At 40.1% G+C, this 22,102-nt stretch overlaps 2 protein-coding genes across 2 annotated transcripts in view; both read left to right on the top strand.

Annotated features, from left to right (window-relative positions):
• Positions 1-21,603, top strand: part of LOC143117816 (GTPase IMAP family member 8-like) — a 344,603-nt gene extending 323,000 nt beyond the window's left edge. The window contains exon 3 of the mRNA XM_076279294.1: positions 20,057-21,603. Coding sequence (XP_076135409.1) covers positions 20,057-21,603 — 1,547 coding nt within the window. The remainder of the gene's footprint in view (positions 1-20,056) is intronic.
• Positions 8,091-12,250, top strand: LOC143124213 (GTPase IMAP family member 7-like). Its single transcript, XM_076285589.1, has 3 exons — positions 8,091-8,218; positions 8,323-8,372; positions 10,549-12,250. The coding sequence occupies exons 2-3, from the start codon at positions 8,351-8,353 to the stop codon at positions 12,063-12,065; spliced, it is 1,539 nt and encodes a 512-aa protein (XP_076141704.1). The 5' UTR covers positions 8,091-8,218; positions 8,323-8,350; the 3' UTR covers positions 12,066-12,250.
• Positions 21,604-22,102: the final 499 nt, after the last annotated feature.

Below are 22,102 nucleotides of genomic sequence, written 5' to 3'. Positions count from 1 at the left end.
GTTAAGAGTTGTCAATGTAGCCTTAATGATTCTTTTCACAAAATGCTAAGCATGTATGTATTTAAGTTTCTTTAAACTGAGCTGTGCTTAAATGGGTCAATGCATGATTTCATAACAGACCAAATAGAAAATAAATGTTAAATATAGCCTACATATGTATACATATTAAAATCAGATTATGTGCTACACAGTATAGATCAAGTTGGACAGTAGCACATTTTACTCATGGGTAGTTGGACAGTAGCACATTTTAATCATTTTATATATCTATAGTGGCTGGTGAAAGAGTTGAGTGGCTTTTCCTTTTTTTTTTCGGGGGAATTAGTGGGTAGTGTCCCCACCAAAGCTCAGACCAAACCTACGCCCTTGCACTCACTGGTCCAGAAAAGCAACTGTTGCATCAAAGAATGTATAACCACATGCTCTCATTGATTGTATGATTGCACTATTTGTGGTATGCAGGCATTGTACAACGGGGGCCCCATATCCAGAATTCACAGAATCATCACATATCCAGTTCAAAACAACAATTAAATTAGATATAGTCACCTACAAATGACAGAGGGCGCTTGTTTTATTGAGCAGGTCTTGCATAGAAGCCATAATAAGGCCATCTGTGTATTATTTGAAATTTTAGGCTATGGTATGTTTATTTTTTCTTCACACAGGATGTTAGTGTGCCGTGGGACATTTTAAGTGTCAAAAGTGTGCCGTGGCACAAAAAAGGTTGAAAAACACTGTACTAGAGACATTACATTGATCGATACACCAGGATTGTTTTGGTTTACACAGAAAAGACACTAGAGGAGCTGGAAGGTGAGATAGAGAAGTGTGTTAGCATGTCTGCTCATGGGCCTCATGCCTTCCTACTGGTAATCAGTCTAGATGGGAAATTAACAGAGGAGGAGAAAACTTCAGTGAAGTGTATCCAGGAGATCTTTGGTGAAGAAGCTTCTCGGTAAACACTAGTGGTTCTCACTCATGGAGATGTGCTGGGGGCAGAGCCCGTGGAGGGGTTTCTGCAAAGACGTCCTGCTTTCTCATCTGTCATTGAGCAATGTGGGGGTAGATATCACGTCTTAAACAATAACAGTAAAGACGGGACTCAGATCAATGAGCTCCTGAACAAAATAGAGGCCATGGTGAAGCAGAATGAAGGAACACATTACAGTAGTGACATTTATAATGCCACTCAGAAAAAATTAGAATTCTGGGTTAAAATGAAAACAGCAGCTATAATTGCTGGTGGAGCAGTATTAATACCAGTGGCTGGAGTAGCAGTAGAAGCAGGAGCAGCAGCAGCAGCAGCAGCAGTAGTAGCAGCAGCAGTAGCAGTAGTAGTAGTAGCAGTAGCAGTAGCAGTAGTAGCAGCAGCAGCAGCAGCAGCAGTAGTAGCAGGAGTAGCAGCAGCAGTAGCAGCAGTAGTAGCAGCAGTAGTAGTAGTAGCAGTAGCAGTAGTAGCAGGAGTAGCAGCAGCAGTAGCAGCAGTAGTAGCAGCAGCAGTAGCAGTAGCAGTAGTAGCAGCAGCAGCAGTAGCAGCAGTAGTAGCAGGAGTAGCAGCAGCAGTAGCAGTAGCAGTAGTAGCAGCAGCAGCAGTAGCAGCAGTAGTAGCAGGAGTAGCAGCAGCAGTAGCAGCAGTAGCAGTAGCAGTAGTAGTAGTAGCAGTAGCAGTAGCAGTAGCAGCAGTAGTAGCAGCAGCAGCAGGAGTAGCAGCAGCAGCAGCAGGAGTAGCAGCAGCAGGAGTAGCAGCAGGAGTAGCAGGAGGAGCAGCAGCAGGAGCGGCAGGACTAGTAGCAGGAGGACCAGTAGGAGCAGCAGGAGGACTAGTAGCAATAGCAGCAGGAGTACCATTTGGAGCAGCAGTAGGAGCAGCAGGAGGAGCACTAGTAATAGCAGGAGTAGCAGGAGCAGCAGTAGCAGGAGCAGCAGGAGCAGCAGGAGGAGCACTAGTTGGATATGCAGGAGGACCAATAGGAGGAGCAGCGGTAGCAGCAGTGGGAGCAATAGCAGCAGCAGGAGCAGCAGCAAAAGGAGCAGCAGCAGCAGCAGCACTAGGCGAAGTAGGATCAGGAGTATTAGGACTAGTACGAAGAGTAGCAGTAGAATTAGTAACAGAAGGAGTATCAGTATCAGTAATAGTGGGAACAGTAATAGCGGGAACAGTAATAGCGGCAATAGTTTCATTAAGAGCATATTTTAGAAGGTTTTGAAGTGTTCTCCTGGATTAATTCAAACTTTGTAGAATGTTTATAGAACATGTTGCTCACTGGCCACAATTTCACAAACAAGCCAATTAGGCAGCCCATTACCAATGACCAAAAACTTTGTTATCAATGTATATTGGTTGATTCTCCCAGGTCTTATTCACTGTATGAATAAGTGGATGAACTCTCTGTGATGTTACTCATAGGTTTTCTGAAGTATGTTGTATGAATCTCAAAATAGGAGGCTATTGGTGCCACCAAGTTGTTATGCTATCTAATATTAGCTAATAGGATAACGGGCTGAGAGACAACTGATGAATCTTACCAGATATTATTGTTTGTTACAATAACCATTATTGGATGGTAATGTTTCTGTTTCTTGCTACCTTTCGAAAGATTTAAGCATTGTCTAACGGAATATACAGTACAGTATTTACACATCAAAACACAGCCATAAGTGATGTTATTTCTCCACCATCTTTGTTTATGCTTCTCTCGTTTCAAATTTTCAGCCTGTTCATATTGAATGCAATTTAAATTGAATCTATGGTCTATTCACCTACATCACAATTGTCATGAACAGGGACAAGTTTGTGGTACTAGGTTGTAAGTTATGGGGCCCGGGAGGTGTCATTACAAGATTTTGCTGTACATCGAGAGAATGTGCACTCATTTTAGTCAATTGTGCGCTCATTTGTCTAAATTGTGGTCTCGTTTTACTTAACTAGACTATGTGCATCATTTAGTATATTGTGTGCTCATTTTACTACTGTACATAGTGCTCTCGTTTTAATAAATTGTGGTCTCATTTTATTAGATTGTAATGATTGTACAATTTAGTCAAATGAGTTCACTATTTAGTAAAAAATGCGCACGATTTAGTGAACTGTGCTCACAATTTTGTAAAATATGCACACAATCTACTAAATTGAGAGCACTATTTACTAAAATGAGCACACTATTTACTAAAATGAGCACACTATTTACTAAATTGAGAGCACTATTTACTAAAATGAGCACACTATTTAGGGAAAGAAAAATGAAATAAATGACAAAGTGCTCACAGGACGCACTGCTTGTTTAATTAAGGTATTGAACCACTGCTGTCATTATATTGATTAACTCCTTTACCATATGTTCATATGTTCAGAAGATGTGAAAAGTTGTACATTTATTTGTGTGTACACACTGTATACAGTATTTGTAAATAAAATTATTTTGCATTTGATTGAAATAACAGATGGCTTTTTTTCCTACTCTTTCACTTTCCTTACACAATTTTACAAAAGTTTAAATTGTGAATATCCATGCTGTACCATTGTTGTCAGTGAAGTCAGTATTTGAAAATAACATGTTTCCTTAATCTTTGATGGCATGTTATGGTCATTTTATGATTTATTACAAAAAATACATACTGTACATACAATGCTTTTAATGTGTTTCATTTGCGGTGGGGGGGTGTTGATGGCTGTGCGTACCATTAATTCCTGAAGGCACTCCTGCAAGCAAATGAACTGAACACATACTCTGAGCGTGTTTTTTATATGAAACACAAAAAAAAGGTTACGAGGGACTCCCTGTAGCTTGCTGGTTGAACAGGTTTTCGCCCACTCAGACCTGTGAGCATGTGATGACACTCTCTTCAGCACAAATAATAATAAAATAATAATATATTTATTTTATATAGCGCCTTTCTCAAACCCAAGGTCGATTTACATAGTAGGAAGGCAAGGAAACATAACAACAAACAAACAAAACAATACAACAAAGATAACAAAAGTTATCTGTATGGAGCTATGTGTTGGGTGTGGAGGAGAAGTGATCATTAAACAGAAAGGTCTTGAGATGTGCTTAGAAGAAAGGAAGAGAAGGACAGGCACAAAGAGGTTGGGGGAGGGAGTTCCAGAGTTTGGGTGCCAAGGCACTGAAGGACCTGCCACCAAGGGTGGAGAGTCTGGAGCGGGGGATAGCCAAGAGGTTTTGGTCAGAGGATCTGAGTGAGCGGGAAGGAGTGTAAAGGGTCAGGAGGTCGCGTATGTAGAGCGAAGCAGGGTTGTGGAGGGCTTTGAAGGTGAGTAGTAGTACTTTGTATTTGATCTGGGACGTTACTGATAGCCAATGGAGTTGATGGAGAATGGGGGTGAGGTGTGCTGATCGTCTGGGAGCCTGGCTGCAGAGTTTTGAACATATTGTAGTCTGAAGGGATTTAGTGGGGAGACCAAGGAAAAGTGAGTTGCAGTAATCTAGACGGGACACAAATGTGTTTCCAGTGTCTTTGAGAAAGTAGCACTTATACATTTACATTTACATGTATTCATTTGCCGGACGTATTTGTCCAAAACGGCTTACGGCAATGGATAACATTTAAGCCAGGGTTGGGCAACTGGTGGGCCGCAGGCGGCCCTCAACCTCACTAAGTGCGGCCCGCGGATCAATTTTGAAATGTCATTAACATGTTGGTTTCACCGTGGTTTTTACCACATCTGAACCGGATCCTTATTGTAATGATACGGTCCACCGATAGGGACACTTTCTATATAAAAATTCCAGCAGAGTCGAGCTTTCTTCACTACAGTAAGCGAGGAAGAGATACAGAGAGCGGTTTATAAAGAAAACTCAAAATCTTACATTTCGGACAAAGTGGGAAGCAGCTGGTCTTATCACAGAATTCAAAGTCAACTTATGTGTGTAGGCTAGGCTATGCTTATGCTTAGCCATGAAAGACTTCAACTTAAGTCACCACTACAACACCATGCGAAGATAGAGCCGCTGTTGTAGCCGACCTCAAAGTAAAGCAGGGATCCCACGGGTCATGGAATTTCAGGAATATCATCAGCATTTTAATAAAGTCTATGCAAGGCATGGAATGTCAGGGAATTATATCTTTGGGGGGCAAAGTCATGGATTATCAGGGAATTTTGTTGTAGGAGTTTTAAAATTGACTTGCCAAAATACATTAATACAAATATATTTACACACAGCATTGGTGTTTCTTGAGTTTTTCCATTACTACTTGCTTGAGTGGTTGTAGTTAGCCCTACCTGTGTTTTCAATGCCCATCTTTTAATATCCCAATTGGTCATGGAAATTCAGGATTTTTGTCAGGAAAAAGTCATGGACTTACCAGGGAACCCTGGTAAAGATACACTAACAACAAAGCCTTTTTACAAGAGTCACTATTAACCATTACAGTGGAAAAAAGGTTAATTGTGAATGTGTAATATTTTTTGTTTATTTCAAGTTCATTGGTGAATAGAAGCAATATTAAAAATGCATTTGAGTATAGAAAATATTAAATCAATGCATATTGGTTTAATAAACCGTGCAGACATAGGCTACTGTATAAAATATTTAAGAAACCTGTTGGTTAATGTGTGCCTGTTTTTCTGAAAAGTGGGATTGTTTTGTAGGGCTTTTGATGGTGGTTATCACACTCTTGTTAAGTACCTATCACAAAAAAACTGGGTAACAATATGAATTATAATCATTTTCTGAGGGTTTATTTAGCTGGGGTCAAATTGACCCCAAGGATAAAGAGTGTCGGTAAGATTTGAGGATAACACAAGGGTTAAATTCCAAAATTTTTATACATTTTCCCCCTTGAGTTTGTATAATTGTTAGACTCAGAATTACCTTATCTTGGTAGTATTATTCCCAGCCTTCCCAAACTTTGTAGGGTGTAAGACAGACATGTTCTCAGTATGATTGGACCGTTAAACTTTTGGGTAACACTTTAAGGCAAGGGTCCATGAATTATCATGAATGCATGCATGAATTAATTCATGATTTATGCATTACTTCATTCCTTTATATCTAATGAATCATCAGGAATTTACATAGTTCATAGTCTTTCATTAATGACCTCATGCATGACCAACACATCAACTAAAGCATTAGTTACAGTGGGTCCAACATTATGATTTCTTAAGCATGATCATCATGATTACATATATGTCAGGTTAATTACTCATGAGTTCATCATGTTTGTGGTCCCTCAACTAAAGTGTGAACAATGGCATGTGTTTAGAGAACAAGTTGTGTTCAAATCAGAATTTGAGTAGTGATGCCTACATTTTTGGCAGAAAAAGATATCATCATGGTCATTCTTAATAAATCATAAATCATAATGATGTGCTCACCATACTTAATGCTTTAGTTGATGTGTTGTTCATGTATGAGGTCATGAATGACAGACTATGAACTCATGTAAATTCCTGATGATTCATGAGATATTAAGGAATGAAGTAATATGTAAATCATGAATTAATCATTCTTTTGTCTGCAAATACAATACCTTATTAATGTTGTGGCAATATTTGACGTCTCTGAAACAAATGCACATGAAGATATTAAGAACTAGAACCAGGTGTGACTACAATGGTATGTGAGCATGAAAATCAACATGGGAGTAGATCAGTGCATAATCATTTCATGTATAAAGTGTCAATGATGTACCATGTTTCATTCATACAGTACATAATACACTACTTGTATACCTGTTCATTCTTGTCCCTGAGGCAAAAAAATGATTTTGGCTCTATTTATTTATCTATGGTACAGCACTTTGTACACTAAATGCCCAATACACTGAGCTACTTTCAGTTATATTTGGGGCAGTGACAGCGTAGTGGTTAAGGAGCTGGGATAGAATGTAGTAGCTTGAAAAGTTGTAGGTTCAATTCCTGGCTTCCACCGTTGTGCCCTTGAACAAGGCACTTTACCCTAAGTTACTTGAGGGACAATGGCCCTTGTAATATATAATTGAAATATGTATGTATGTATATGTCCCTTTGGATGGGAGCTAAATGAACAAATGTAAATGTAGATTTTCAAGTACCTACCAGCTACCCCACACATTTTGATCATATGAAAATGGCCGATTTAATATGAAATTAAACAACCTCCCTATGTTTAATCCTTAAAATCTTCAAGTCCATTTTATGTTGAGAGCTCAACTATTGGTACACCATTAATAAAATATAGTATGTAAAGAAAAAAATAATGATGATACCAAATGCGTACAAAAACAAGTTCATACTACAAGTCACTCTTTTGCACTTGTTTTCCTAATATAGGGCCTTGTTGAAATTCAATAAAAATGCCGTGCAAACCTTTAATGGTTAAGTCATACTGAGAACATGTTTGTCTTCGATCCCTACAAAGTTTGGGCTGCCTATGAATAATTATTTTCATTATATTAATGACCAAGCAGTGCTTCTTAGATAATGTGATTTTCAGGCTGTAAAACTAAAAGAAATTTCAAGGGCCGAAAATAACACTAACACATAGGTTTTGAATAGAAGTATTTTACAGGCCTTGGTTTTGGGACCCATTCTTGATATAGACTACCCTGGAAATCCAGAGTTCTCGCGAGAGCACAATGGAATTGTCTCTGCGAGACACTCTGGCAAAGAGCAATGATGCACGTTACTTTTACCCCAACATTCCGGGAAACCAGCTAAACTGATGAAGACAGCGCTGCAATGTTGGAGGACAGTACACATTGGTCGTAGTGTTATCCGATTGCGTCAAAGTCCGAAATAATTCAGAGTAAACATGGTCTAGTGTTATCCAATTGCGTGCAGTGAGATTTTTAAATGCATGCTTGTTGCCGCCCCTCGAGTTGGGCCATTACATTGTTCTTTGCCAGACCCTTAATCTTTCTAGATTATCAGGGTCTGGATTTTCCAGGCTAGATATAGACAAGGTTTGAACAAAATCTAAGACTGTGCAGCAACAACAACCTTATCTGATTTGACACAGAATGACCCTGTTACCATTTGGTTGTACTGAGTGTATACAGGTTTGGCAGGTTAGGTATAAATGCAAGATAGGCAAAGCAAAGGTTTCATAATGGTGTCAGATTACAGGATGACAGCACGCCCATTAGGTGTGTACCTACAACAGCTACGGTAGTGTTTTGGACAACGGCACACAGATGATCCGTAAGAAACAAAAGAGAATCAGTACTGTTAGAGAATCATAAGCAACTCCTGGAGGACACCTATATTAATGTAAGTACAGTATTACTGTTCTGTTTTTAGTTGCAGTGGAATGTTGTATACAGAATGTATACATTACATATATTTTTGTTTTACATGAATGTACCTGGATGCAGAACTATAGGATATTCTACTGAAGTTGCAATGGAGGTACAACAACATTCAGGTTAGTGCCAAACGATACATAATTAAAAACCATAGTCCAGTGTAAGCGTGTTTCTAATACATTATAAAAAATGCCATTACCAAAGCACTATATGACTTTATGTTGTTAATGTCAAAGATGCAACAGATCCCACAGCCGTGATTATGCTGTACACTTACAGTTGATTCATGTACTGACAGCATGTGTATTTGTCAATTATAGCATGTGTTGCGATTACTAAAAATAGATCAGTGCACAATGCATCATGGGATTGAGCAGACGGCAAAGGTAGACTCAGATACTTACACTACGACTAAGAGCAAGTAATTGCTATGTCTGTCATGTCCAGGCATAACTAGCAGTGAGTCAGGTTTAGTGCACCCTGTAAATTCAAATCACAAATAAAAATAACTTTTTATGCCCAACTGGTGCACTCTACACCAGATCTCTATGTTGCATCAAGTGTCTCCTCACATGTCACACCCATTTTCATAACATTTATTCAGACATTTGGAAGGTTTAGCTAGTAGGCCTATCTGCTGACGAGTCCCTTTGTATATCAAAGCTCAACCAAAGAGTAAATTCTGTCATGATTTGTCATAACACCCAATATCGTAATAATATGCCAATGATAATGGGCCATAGTGATTTCTAAATGTTAACAAAATAAGGTAACGCTTTAGAATAACATGTGCTTATTAGGTATTAACAGTGCATAATAAGCAGTTAACAATTCATTACTAACAGTTAGTTAACTGTTGTTATCCTTTAATAACATTAACTAACTGTTAACATGCAGCTTGTAAGTGATAATAAGCAGCCTTTTAAGTTACTTACAAGCATATTTGTTAACAGTTGTAAGTGTTAACAAGCAGCTTGTTAATGCTTGTTAATGGTGTATAAGACAAAGAGGTGGATAACTAATACGCTTATAAGACCTTTCTTACCTATTTGTAGTAAATTTTGCAGCCCCCCAATCTAAAGCGAGGACCATGTAGCCTAAAGTTCCACAAGCCCAACCTTCTATCTCTCTATCTATCTTGGTTTAGCTGTGAGAAATACACCTTCAAAATTGTTGCAGTGAGCAGGAATCGAACCCCGGTCTCCCGCGTCAAAGAGTGCATCGCTACTTGTTGAGCTACACTACTGTTCCTAATTGGCTAATGGAAAATATTCTGATGTTCTATATCATACTAGCTATGCTTTTTACAAATATGTTTCTGATGGAAAAGTGGTGTTTAATTTCCATAATCTTTGTCCAGTGAACGCATAAAACAGTTTGTCAGTTTGTCAGCAGTCTAAAGATATGCCAGCTTTGTATATAGTTTGGTTACCTAGCAACCGAGGCTTAAAGACGATAAGTGGGTGCGTTCAAAGCTCTGGTTTAAAGTTGCAAACATAGGCGAACGTTCGTGATCGATTTGAAACATGTTTCAGTTTGCCTTGAACAGAGGCGAACATTCGTGATCTGTTTCTGCATTAATTAAACACCACTTTTCCATCAGAAACATATTTGTAAAAAGCATAGCTAGTGTGTATAGCACTTCGGAATATAGAATCAAAATAAACAATTTCATCAGTACACAAGAAAAGTAGTGTAGCTCAATAGGTAGCAATGCACTCTCTGATGCAGGAGACCATGGTTCAATTCCTGCTCACTGCAACAATTTTGAAGGTGTATTTCTCACAGCTAAACCAAGCTACATAGAGAGATACAGTATAGAGAGATAGAAGGTTGGGCTTGTGGAACTTTAGGCTACATGGTCCTCGCTTTAGATTGGGGGGCTGCAAAATTTACTACAAATAGGTAAGAAAGGTCTTATAAGTGTATTAGTTATCCACCTATTTGTCTTATACACCATTAACAAGCATTAACAAGCTGCTTGTTAACACTTACAACTGTTAACAAATATGCTTGTAAGTAACTTAAAAGGCTGCTTATTATCACTTACAAGCTGCATGTTAACAGTTAGTTAATGTTATTAAAGGATAACAACAGTTAACTAACTGTTAGTAATGAATTGTTAACTGCTTATTATGCACTGTTAATACCTAATAAGCACATGTTATTCTAAAGCGTTACCCAAAATAATTATAAACCTTTAAAAAAACTTTTGGTTCAGTCAAAAAGAGGCTAACATATCTTTCTCTCTTAGTTATATGCTGTTGTTTGTTTTGTCTTTTGTCTCTTCTACAGGAGACGCCAGTCTGAGGATTGTGCTCCTTGGCCCAGCTGGTTCAGGGAAAACTGCAATGGCGAATGGCATTCTGGGAAGGGAAGCTTTTTCAGAGTCACAGACATCAGCATGCGAGGCCCATAGAGGGAAATTTGCGGGGCGGGACATCTGGGTCATCGACACCCCAGGACTGAGTGAATCAACCGAAGTGAAGAGAGAAATCCAGAAGTTCCACACTCTGGGTCCGTCTGTACCAACTGTCTTTCTTTTTTTTGTTGACCTGAACAAGGAGCCTGATGGAAAGTGGAAACAGTATTTGCATCTGGTAGAAGAGATTTGTGGCCCAGATGCTCTAGTCATAATCCTCTGCATGCAAAGAGATGAACTGACCGAGAGGGATTTCAAAAATATTTTGGACACTGCAGATAATCAGGACCTAATTAGAACCTGTGGCGGAAGGTATCATATTTTTAAGAGCAAAGGAAAGATTGAGCCATCTGAGGTGAAGAAACTGCTGGAGAATATAGATGGCATGAAGGACAGGAGTACAGTTCAGCCATCTCAGAACTGTGAGGAAAATGTGCATGCTCTCCGGATTGTGCTGCTGGGTAAGATTGGAGCTGGGAAGAGTGCAACAGGAAACACCATCTTGGGGAACAATGTCTTTGAAGAACATTTGTCTTGTGACTCTGTGACCACAACCTGTCAGACACAGCATGGCAAGGTTGCTGGGTGGCATATTACTCTGGTTGACACCCCAGGAATATGTGATACAAGTAAGACAGCAGTTCAGCTAAAAAGTGAGATAGTTAAGTGTGTTGAGTTGTCTCTTCCTGGGCCCTGTGTCTTCCTCCTGGTGATTAGGATGGGAGGGTATTCAGAGGAGGAGAGGAATGCAGTGAAGTGGATCCAGGAAAACTTTGGCGAAAGGATGGTAGATTTTACCATGGTGCTGTTCTCTCATGCAGATCAGCTAAAGGGAAAGCCACTGGAGAGCAAGCTAAATGCAGAGCTCCATTCCCTGATAGAGAGCTTTAGGGGTAGATACCATGCCTTTAACAACACAGAGAAGGACGACCAGACTCAGGTGGAAGAGCTGCTAAAGAAGATAGATACCATGGTGGAGGAGAATGGGGGAGAATATTATACAAACAAGATGTACCAGGACACTCAGGAAAAGATCAGAGCAGAGGAGGAGAGGAAGAAACAGGAGGAGGAGAAGAGGAAGAAACAAGAGGAGGAGAGGATAAGAAAGGAATGTGATGAAAATATTGAAGTGTTCAGGAATGATGAAAAGAAAAGAGCAGATGAAGCTGAGAGAAGACTAGCAGAACTCAGAGCTAAAGAAAGAATAAAAGCAAAGACAGAGGAAAATATGACAGATATCATGCTTGTTCGTATAGTATTGGGAGGAGGAATATTTGGGGCGATGATTGCTGCACCCAAAAACATATCTGTAGGACTGGGATCAGGAATAGTTCTAGGAGGACTTGGAGTCACATGTGTAACAATATTACATACATTATTCTTGCAATAAGGGGAGCAGTAATGTAAACAATACAAAGAACAGTTTTGATAAATCCAAATCAGGAGAAGCTTTGGGAGTGTTAGTAATCAGGCTATAAACAAATCTGGACAAACAACAGACATAAATGTGTCACCAATTTATGTTGAATAATAAGCATGAAACCGCTGATGCCACAATAAATAGTTCCAAAATGATGTTACAATTATGTTACAGTTTTTTACAATTGCTAAAACAAATATTTGAAACCTTCCACCCTTTTCTCAAAATTGTAAATTAGGATTTAGACTGAATCCAACTCAACAACAGAGAGTTCTGTGGAGACGTTAGACAAGTTATATGTTCTATTTTTGCAGGGGGGAGGGCTTGAATTTTACTAGACTGTGTGCACAATTTAGTATATTGTGTGCTCTTTGTACTACATAGTGTTCTCATTTTATAAATTGTGGTCTCATTTTATTAGATTGAGCCCTCAATTTGAATTGTGCGCACATTTTACTATTTACTTACTACATTTTGCACACGTTTTACTAAATTCTGCTATCATTTTACAAAAAATAAAATGAAAGCAAAATTTAGTAAAATGAGTGCACTATTTAGTCAAATGTGCGTACGATTTAGTAAATTGTGCTCACAATTTGGTATAACACAATTTGGTGCACATTTTCTAGGTATACACCAAAATAATATCTTGCAATGACCCCTCCAGGGTTCCGTACCAGTTACCCTAATTAGTTTTGAAATATTCCTCCTATCGTTGTATTTATCATTACACAACTATTTCAGCATTTTCTTGTCCCCGTCCCAACTTGTTTTGAAATGTGTTGCTGACATCAAATTCAAAATGTGCTTATATTGTCCATGACTCAAATTTCTCTCCTTCAACCGCTGATATTTTGTAGATACAACCGTAGAACTGTTCTCAATTAAATATAGGGTTGTCGTGATTTGTAAATCACAGCATTCTTTTTATTCACATTTTACAAAGCGTCCCAACTTTTTCAGAATTCGGGTTGTAGAAAAAATGCAGTAAAAGCATAATGGTCTTTTGGGCCCCCACCGTCAACTTCAAGGCAGCGCTGCCACTGTAGATTTCATGACACCTAACCTTAACCCTAGCCTGGCCTTGCCTTCTTATGTACAGTACTTCCGCTTGATTTTCATCTCCCTCCACGACTCCGTCTGGGATTCCGGCCATTGGCCTCGCTCGCAACGAACAATTCGACCCCGAGCCAATCAGCGAGCAGCAGGCGGGAGTTGTGAGACAACGTCGAGAGTCTGCGCTGCGCACATTTAACAACACAGACAGGGACGACAAGACTCAGGTGGAAGAGCTGCTAAAGAAGATAGATACCATGGTGGAGGAGAATGGGGGAGAATATTATACAAACAAGATGTACCAGGACACTCAGGAAAAGATCAGAGCAGAGGAGGAAAGGGAGGAAACAGGAGGAGGAGAAGAGGAGACAGGAGGAGGAGAAGGAGGAGGAGAGAAAAAGATTGGAGTATGAGGAAAGGATCACCCAAGAGCAGAAGAAAACAGCTGATGCAGAGAGAAAAGCTTATGAAGCAGGGGAAAGAGCAGATGCAGCTGAGAAAAAAATAAAAGTAGCAGCAGTAGTCATAGGAGCAACAGGAGGAGGAGCAGCAGTAAGAGCAGCAGTAGGTGCAGGATCAGCACTAGGAGCTGCAGCAGGAGCAGCAACTGGAATAGGAGTATTAGTAGTAGCAGCAAGAAGAGCAGGAGGAGGTGGAGCAGCAGGAGGAGTAACAACAGGAACAACAGGAGGAGTAGAAGTAGGAGCAGCAACAGGAGCAGGAGCAGCAGGAGGAGAAACAGCAGGAGGAGCAGCATTAGAAGGTAGGACTTTACCAGCAAGCACAGGAGGGACCATAGGAGGTGGAACAGAATTTCCCAATAAAGAAAAGCATAGTGAAAGTGCCGATGCAACAGAGACACATGCTAAGATGGCAGAAGAAGACATTGGAGGAACACTAGAAGGATGTTCTGGAGCTGTTGGAGGAGTGTATGGAGGTTCTGACGTAAAGCTAGATATAGAAACAGGTATAGATAGAGAAACAGGCACAGGAAAGGATGTGGATGAATCACTAACTGATTTTGATTCACCAGTTTAATAATATTACCCCATCTAGTGAAAAAGGTTATGTTGTGTCGCCGAGGTGTCCTGTTATATGGAATTAATGGAAAAGGCAGAGGCAAAGAACTCCTTTCGTCCTGCCTCGTCCATTAATTCTGTATAACATGACACTTCGAAGGCCATTCTCTCACTTCTCACCCGGTTCCAACTATAGGCAATGGTCATGCCATTATAGTACGCACAGGAAACAACAGTTCAGTTTAAAAAGAAGCTGACTTGTTCAGTTTGTTGCACAACTTTCTTTGGCCCTAACAGTGATGGTCAGGCACGGAGTGGGTAATCGGGAGAATCGGGAGGATTCCCGGTGGGCCGCTTCACTTTTGGGCTGGTTGAGGGAAAAATATTGACATTTGCCACGTTGATCTATCTTATCTTAAAGTTGGCTACACACGTTCACATTCTATGCCTAACACCGCAGCCTCTGCATGGGTTGTTCTCCCCTCCCAAGAAGAGTTGGTTGGGTCCATATAGCCCGTCTTTTCTAAAACGTTTTCTCAGAGACCATAGCCGGGCCGGCCCTACCATGGTGATAAGCGTCAGGGAGGATGGATGGTACAAAGAGGCCATGAGGGACTGAAAAGGGCAGGTAAAAAAGACGAAAAGTATTGGGGGGAAATGCTGCCAAATGTGCCAAGCTTCCAGATACAGCTTCTGGACAGACATAAGTGGCAACTGGTAAAGAGACATAGCCATGATTGCGATTTGGGGCTATAGCATATACCAGGCCAAGCTCTGTAGTGGTTGATCAACGAAAATTACAGTCTCCACGGCTCATTTGATGTGTTTTAATGCAGAGGTCAATTTTCGCTGGAATTACACTTCAACACATGAAATGGTGGCAGATCTGGATAGCCTAGACTCTGCTGAAAAAAACAATATAGCATGTGTGAATGACACTTACAATGACCAGCATACATACTTATAACTAAAGGTAGTGAGAATGCCTTAAAAATAGAGCAGGGCTCATAGGGTTAGCCACATCCTCTGCAGTGTACCGCCGGCAGAGGGTATTCTATGAAGTAGATTTATCCTGTCATTCACTGGGTGCTTGAAAAGTATAATCATTCTATGTTGTTTTTTATGTGCTTTAATTATTACTTTTTAAACACTTTTAAACAATTGCCCTTTTATGTTTGTATGTGCTATACCTTGTGTGTTTTATGTTTTCTTTTGTATTCTTTACTTTTTAAACTATTCTTTGACTATTGCCCTTCTATGCTTTTATTGGCTCCTGTTTGCTTGTGTTTATGTAAAGCACATTGAATGACCTCTGTGTATGAAATGTGCTATATAAATAAAGTTGACTTGACTTGACAACTCCATGTATTTCATTGTCCCTATGGTAAATAAATGAACCCATTGTCCTTATGGTAATGATAAAAAAAAGCACAAGTCCTTAGCAGTCACACCCACTGGGTTCGTCCTGTGAGCACGTGTGAGAATTGAGGTGTGGAATGTCTTTGTCTTCTGTGTAAAGGTGACCTGGGGAGCTGAGCATAATCTGGCAACAGCTCAAATCTATAAATGGTTTTAAACTCAGACTCTGATTTTAAAATCAGACATATAATATCATAGCTTTGACATAACATCACATTACAAGTGTGGGCGAACAGCAACAGTCTTGTTTTCTATGAGTTGGGATAGGGAGAGACAGGAAAGAGAAAAGAGAGGGGAAAGAGCAGAACAGACAAAAACAATATGCAAATTCTGAAATAAAAGAAATCAAACAAGTTTCTGGTGTATCTCAGTTTGAAAAAGTTGTTACATAAAGTAAATCATTATCTTATAGAAATATCAACTTGATGATGAAATTCTGTAAATGACTGATGGGGCTAAGGCCTGTTGGAAATCATTGCTTGTTAATGATATAATTTGCACATTGAATAAAACATTCAAATTCAAAGTCAAAAGAAAGTCAAATCAAATAGTCAAAGATATTAATAGATAAACACTTTCGTTCATCTATGTTCAAATGTTTCGTCTGGAATGCACAATTCAAGCATACATTCATGGTATGTGAAATATGAAATCAAATATTTCATAGGAATAAACCTCGAGCAGATCCACGACTCAAGGGCCTGACCCATCTGCCTAGGGTCACCATCAGATACAGGACAGTAAGGTCTGTATACATGACAAATGTATGTTAGTCAGGTGTAGAGAATAGAACATGGTGTTTAAAGCCACCTGAGGTGAATGTTACAAGAGGTGGGATGGTAACATATCCGGTATGATAATGCATTAATCCTAATTTAGTGTCAGAAAGTTCAAATAGTCCAGTGTAGGAAATGGAATTGTCCAGGGGATTAGGAATTGTCATAGGGCAGGTGGTGGGTCGCTAGGCTGTACGGGCCAGGAATCCAGGTAGGGGGACAGTAATATGCGATGATAGGGCAGTCATAGGGATGGGACTTCAGGTGAGATGATAGGGCAGTCATAGGGGTGGGACTTCAGGTGAGATGATAGGGCAGTCATAGGGGTGGGACTTCAGGTGAGATGATAGGGCAGTCATAGGGGTGGGACTTCAGGTGAGATGATAGGGCAGTCATAGGTGTGGGACATCAGGTGAGATGATAGGGCAGTCATAGGGATGGGACTTCAGGTGAGATAAGTGAGATGAGGGCCAAGCACACGGATGGCTGATGACTGGTGATGGTATACCAAGTGAGGTAAGAGGGAAGAAAGAGAGATGTAGAGTGGATTAGTATTACTGAAAATAAAAATGGTTAATGTCAATAAGTAAATGAATGGTACTTTATATTGTTACAGTATACCATAGTGAGAATAGGCAAGAGAGGGAGAGAGTTGAGAGAGAGAGAGAAGGGGTGAGAGGAGAGGGGGGGCTGTACGGCGTGGCACATGAAAGCACTGACAGCACTATGCTATAGCAGCATAACAACGGCATGGTGAGGGGTAGTCGACACCAGCACAGGTATGGTCAGTGACCAACATTGCACGCATGACTGGGGTGCCAGTCACATGAGGACTCAGCAGGGTGTTCCATTCCAAAAATCCCTGAGGTGGGTGAAGTTCCACACCGCACTATTCCTAACTATGGGAGGCAGTAGAGAGGTATGTTTTAAGTCTAGACTTAAAAATTGGGAAGGTGTCTTCTAATCAAATTGAGGGAGGGAGATTATATTTGTGGCACGAATGGCAGAATCTGTTGACTTTACTGGTCTGGCCTTTCCGCTTCTTGATCAAGCTTTGGCCGCTTGTATCCATGCATGTGATTGCAGCCACAGCGCATTCATCAGGTTGAGTCATTGGCTTCGGTGCAGTTCCACTTTCAGGAGAGGTAGGCCCATTGCTTGGGCTGCCTGTGAACGAGTCTTGCACAATAGCATGGTCTGGAATCTCATCAGTGAAATTTTTCACATCAGAAAGAGTTTGCAAAGATGTTGGTAAATCAGTATTATCATCTGTGTTAACAGCAACATCATCGTCTCTTATTTCGTCTGTGTTAACTGCAACATCATCGTCTCTTATATCAGAAAAATCAGTGATCAGGAATTCCGTCTGTGTTAACGGCAAAATCTTTTCACATCAGCAGACATTTTCACTGTAGTGCAAAGTCACTCAATTTCCTTCATTTTCTTTGTAACAGCAAAGACATAATGCCTTCCATAATTTGAAGTCGTTTTTGTTTTGGCTTAGTCATTCCAGTATTAACCCACCAATCTCATATCTCATTTTTGCTATTGTCAATCGTGATACCTTTACTTTGTAATTTGTGTAGTATGCCATTGGTATCTATTTTTTTTCCTCCATGCAGACAATAAAAGCACTTCACCTAGATGTGAACAGTTCATGTTCGTTTTACGCATGATGGAGAGAGCTAACATTTCTGAATGTTTTTGGTGAAATTTTAACATCAATAAAGCGTGTGCATTTTAATAGTCTACACGTCTTCAAAAATACTTAAATGTACTCACCAAAATTCAGAAATGTTTAGGTACATCGCAATCATACGGTCACGTAAAGGGGTCGCCACTTGCAAGGGAGAAATCGCCCCAAACAAAGCGCTTCTCACAAAGGGAGAGTTTGCATTGGCCGCTCACCTTTTTCACGTGTATGAACAATGGACAGAGTGAATGGTTAAATGGTAATGCTATTATTACAAACTCAATTAATCTGACTCCATTTAATTAATAATTTGTATCTCAAATCAATTACCAAGTAACTAGTTATCAGCTATGGCAAAGCATGGCATGGCATACTACGAGAGTTAGAGATATACGATTGGTGAGCAGGCACTAACCCTTAAAAGGTAAATGTATTTCATATTACTTCAGTTGAATGTAAAAGTAAACTCACATAGTCTACTGTAACAAAGTAACAAAATAAAGTAACAAAGTAGTAAACAGCAACAAAGGAAACTTACCCAAAAACACAGAGATAAACTTAGAGAGGCAGAGAAAGGGAGAGAAAGAAGGGAAGAGAGAAGAGAAGAGGTCAAGAGTGAAAACCAAGAGTGAAAGACAAGAAAAGAGAGCGAGCTACACAAGATTCTCTTGTTTTATCATTCACTTGGGCCACCCCCGACTCATCAGAGCCTTTGTTATCTGAGGGGGATGGGTGTGGCCCAGGTGGAAATTAATTGTTTTGGAGGCAATTCGTAGTACTACTTAGGCCTATAACTGACTTTAGCCTTCTAATTGCGTTAGTTGTGTGATATTTCCCGGGGCGCCCCCCTGCTTCAGTAGGGACTTAGGAGACGTGCTACAGAGGTTAATCCCTCTTCCGCCTCCTTTCCTTTCTCAACTAAACGTCTGTGTGTGAGACCTTCTCAGCAGCAAGCACGGGCGCTTGCAAAGTAGGCCTAGCCTATATAGTTCACCCACTCCCCACATGGTGACATATGATTGACGTGCACATAAGCGAAAGAAAAACTGATTAGCGCAAGTGAAAGCTAAAAAAACCTCCCTACTTCTTTTTTTTTGTGAGCGTTCGTGCCGCCCTCAGCAAGATGCCGCCCCCGGCGACTGCCAAAAACCGCTACTGCACATGCAGATCAATTGCAGAGCCACAAGAGGAAATTTTCAAACTAGATTAGGATTGTGTGCAAGCGTGAGTTGACATAAACTGTCACTATTTAAATCAGTGAAATGCAAAGAGCTCTTTCTTATTACACATAATTACAGAAAATCTTGCAGATAATATATGCATTTTTCACAATATGACGGTGGTAAAGCAGAGTGTTCCATTAAACCTAGTGCAAGTATCTACCACACCCAAGGTCCAATCTTTATAACATGATTCAACGATATCAAGCACTTGTTAACATGGAGCTGTGCAGCTTTTAACTGACATTCGGAGAGATTACCATGGTATGCTAGACTTCTTCATAAGGGTGATAAGAGCATGCGCCAACAAAAACAAGTCACATTGTCTTATTACATAATTTAGATCAAGAATATCTAAATGATCAGTATAACACAACAATTTGAATCTTAAAATGTAACTTGACTGGTTCTGGTGTTTATGGGTAATGATTGTTTGGTTGGAGCTGTGAGCACTGTGAGTCTGTGGGTGGCTATGAGATTTGCCACCATTATGGAGAAGACTAACATGCAAGTCACCATGATGGATTTGCCTCAATTTTTTCCATTTCAATCACTGCCTGTTACCAACAATAAAGGTCTTTCAGCAAAGTTAATGTTATGAACACCCCTGTATTTTACTTTTGTGACAACATTGCTCAGAGGTACAATAGCATTACATTTAGAATATGGCAACCAAATGTAAGTATCTATACTAATGCATGTGACAAATAATTCTACCAGAATAACACTGAGACCCCATATTTATTTCCCTTTTTGTTTTGTTTTGGCTCACTCTCAGATGAATCAGCCACCCTGAGGATTGTACTCCTTGGCCCAACCGGTTCAGGAAAGACTACAACTGCAAATGGCATTCTGGGAAGGGAGGCTTTTCCAGAGTCGCCAACAACAGTCTGTGAGGTCCAGAGGGGTGAAGTTCAGGGGAGGAGCATCTGTTTGATTGACACCCCAGGGCTGACTAATAGTGCTGAGGTCAAGAAGGAAATTCAGAGGTCTTGTACTCTTGTACCTTCTGTTCCAACTGTCTTTCTGTTGTTCATTGACCTGACCAAAACAAAGGAGTGGAAACAATATATTCAGTGGGTTGAACAGATTTTTGATAAAGATGTCCTAATGCATGTTATGGTCCTGTTCACAAGAAGAGATAAGTTGACAAAAGAACGTTTTGATCAGCTGTTGAACAATGAAGAGACTCAGGACCTGAATAAAAGATGTGGAGGAGGGTACCACAGCTTGAATAGCAAAGCAGAAATGGGGACATTTCAGGTGAAGAAATTATTGGAAAAGATAGATGGGATGAAAAAGAAATATGGAGCTCAGGCATCACATATCAGGATTGTGTTGCTGGGTAAAACTGGGACTGGAAAGAGTGCAACAGGAAACACCATCCTGGGGAGAGACGCCTATGTAGAGGATTTCTCCTTTGACTCTGTGACCGAAACCTGTCAGAAACAGTGTAGCGAGATTAGTGGGCGGCATATTACACTGGTGGACACCCCAGGATTGTTTGGCACAAATGAGTCTGCAAACTTAAGTAGTGAGATAGAAAAGTGTGTTGAGTTGTCTGTTCCTGGGCCACAGGCCTTCCTGTTGGTGATTAGATTAGATGTGAGATTCACAGAAGAGGAGAGGAATGCAGTGAAGTGGATCCAGGACAACTTTGGTGAGGGAGCAGCACAGTTCACCATGGTGCTGTTTACTCATGCCGATCAGCTGAAGGGAAAACCACTGGAGAGCAAGCTAAATGCAGATCTCCTTGCCCTGATAGAGAGCTTTAGGGGTAGATACCATGCCTTTAACAACACAGAGAAGGACGACCAGACTCAGGTGGAAGAGCTGCTAAAGAAGATAGATACCATGGTGGAGGAGAATGGGGGAGAATATTACACAAACAAGATGTACCAGGTGGCTCAGGAAAAGATCAGAGAAGAGGAGGAGAGGAGGAGACAGGAGGATGAGAGGAAGAAACAGGAGGAGGAGGAGAGGAAGAAACAAGATGATGAGATGATAAGAAAGGAATGTGATGAAAAGATTGAAGTGTTTAGGAAGAAGACAGAAGATGCTGAGAGAAAAGCAAATGAAGAAAAGAAAAGAAAAGATGAAGCTGAGAGAGAACTGCTACATTTACAAATAGGAGTAACAATAGTAGGAGCGGGAGTAGGAGCAGGATTTGGATCAGCTGCAGCAGGAACAGCAGGAGCAGTAGGAGGTGCAGTAGGGGGAGGAGTAGTAGGAGCTGGAACAGCAGTAGTAGCAAAAATAGGAGCAGGATCAGAAACAGGCAAAAGAAAGGATGAGTCACCAACTGATATTGATTCACCAGTTTAATAATATCACTCAATCTAGTTAAATTCATTATGTTGTTGATTTAAGTTTTTTGTATTATTTGTATTCCAGTTTATTGGTCACATTAAGTTGAAAATATGTTGCTGCCTATACCATCAAAGTAGTTGGGGCAGTCAGTCATGTCTTAACATTTTCCATCAACTTGATAATAATGATTAATTGTAAACACCCTAAAAGCAGCTTGGTTCTTTTCACCTCATACACAGCACTGCCAATAAGATTGTAGGAATATAAGATTCAGGCTTTTTGCAGCATTAGTAACATGGCCAGAGAGGAAATAAATGCTATTTTGAACCTTTCGTGGGATATTTTAGGACTTCATGAATTCTCATAACCTCACGAGGCTAGAATTCTCAAGGGGCTTATGGATGAATTTGAAGAAAATTAAAACTGCATTTTAGCAATAATGTTTTTGGTGTGCAATTATGAATGTAGCATCCCTTAAACTTTGACTTTTGAAACATGTAAAAAAAAATGGAGG

The sequence above is a fragment of the Alosa pseudoharengus genome, unplaced genomic scaffold (assembly GCF_046254945.1).
Source record: "Alosa pseudoharengus isolate Yale_2024_CS ecotype anadromous, Long Island Sound unplaced genomic scaffold, YU_APseudo_1.1 YU_APseudo_1.1_scf_1, whole genome shotgun sequence".
Lineage (NCBI taxonomy): Eukaryota > Metazoa > Chordata > Actinopteri > Clupeiformes > Clupeidae > Alosa > Alosa pseudoharengus.
Note: the sequence above shows the minus strand (reverse complement) of the source record. Positions and strands in the feature narration are given on the sequence as shown.

Excerpts from the sequence above, each read along its gene's own strand:
- LOC143124213 (XM_076285589.1), top strand. The coding sequence starts at position 8,351 with ATGGAGGTACAACAACATTCAG. Across the intron at positions 8,373-10,548 it reads GGAGGTACAACAACATTCAG|GAGACGCCAGTCTGAGGATT; the intron begins GTTAGTGCCAAA and ends TCTCTTCTACAG.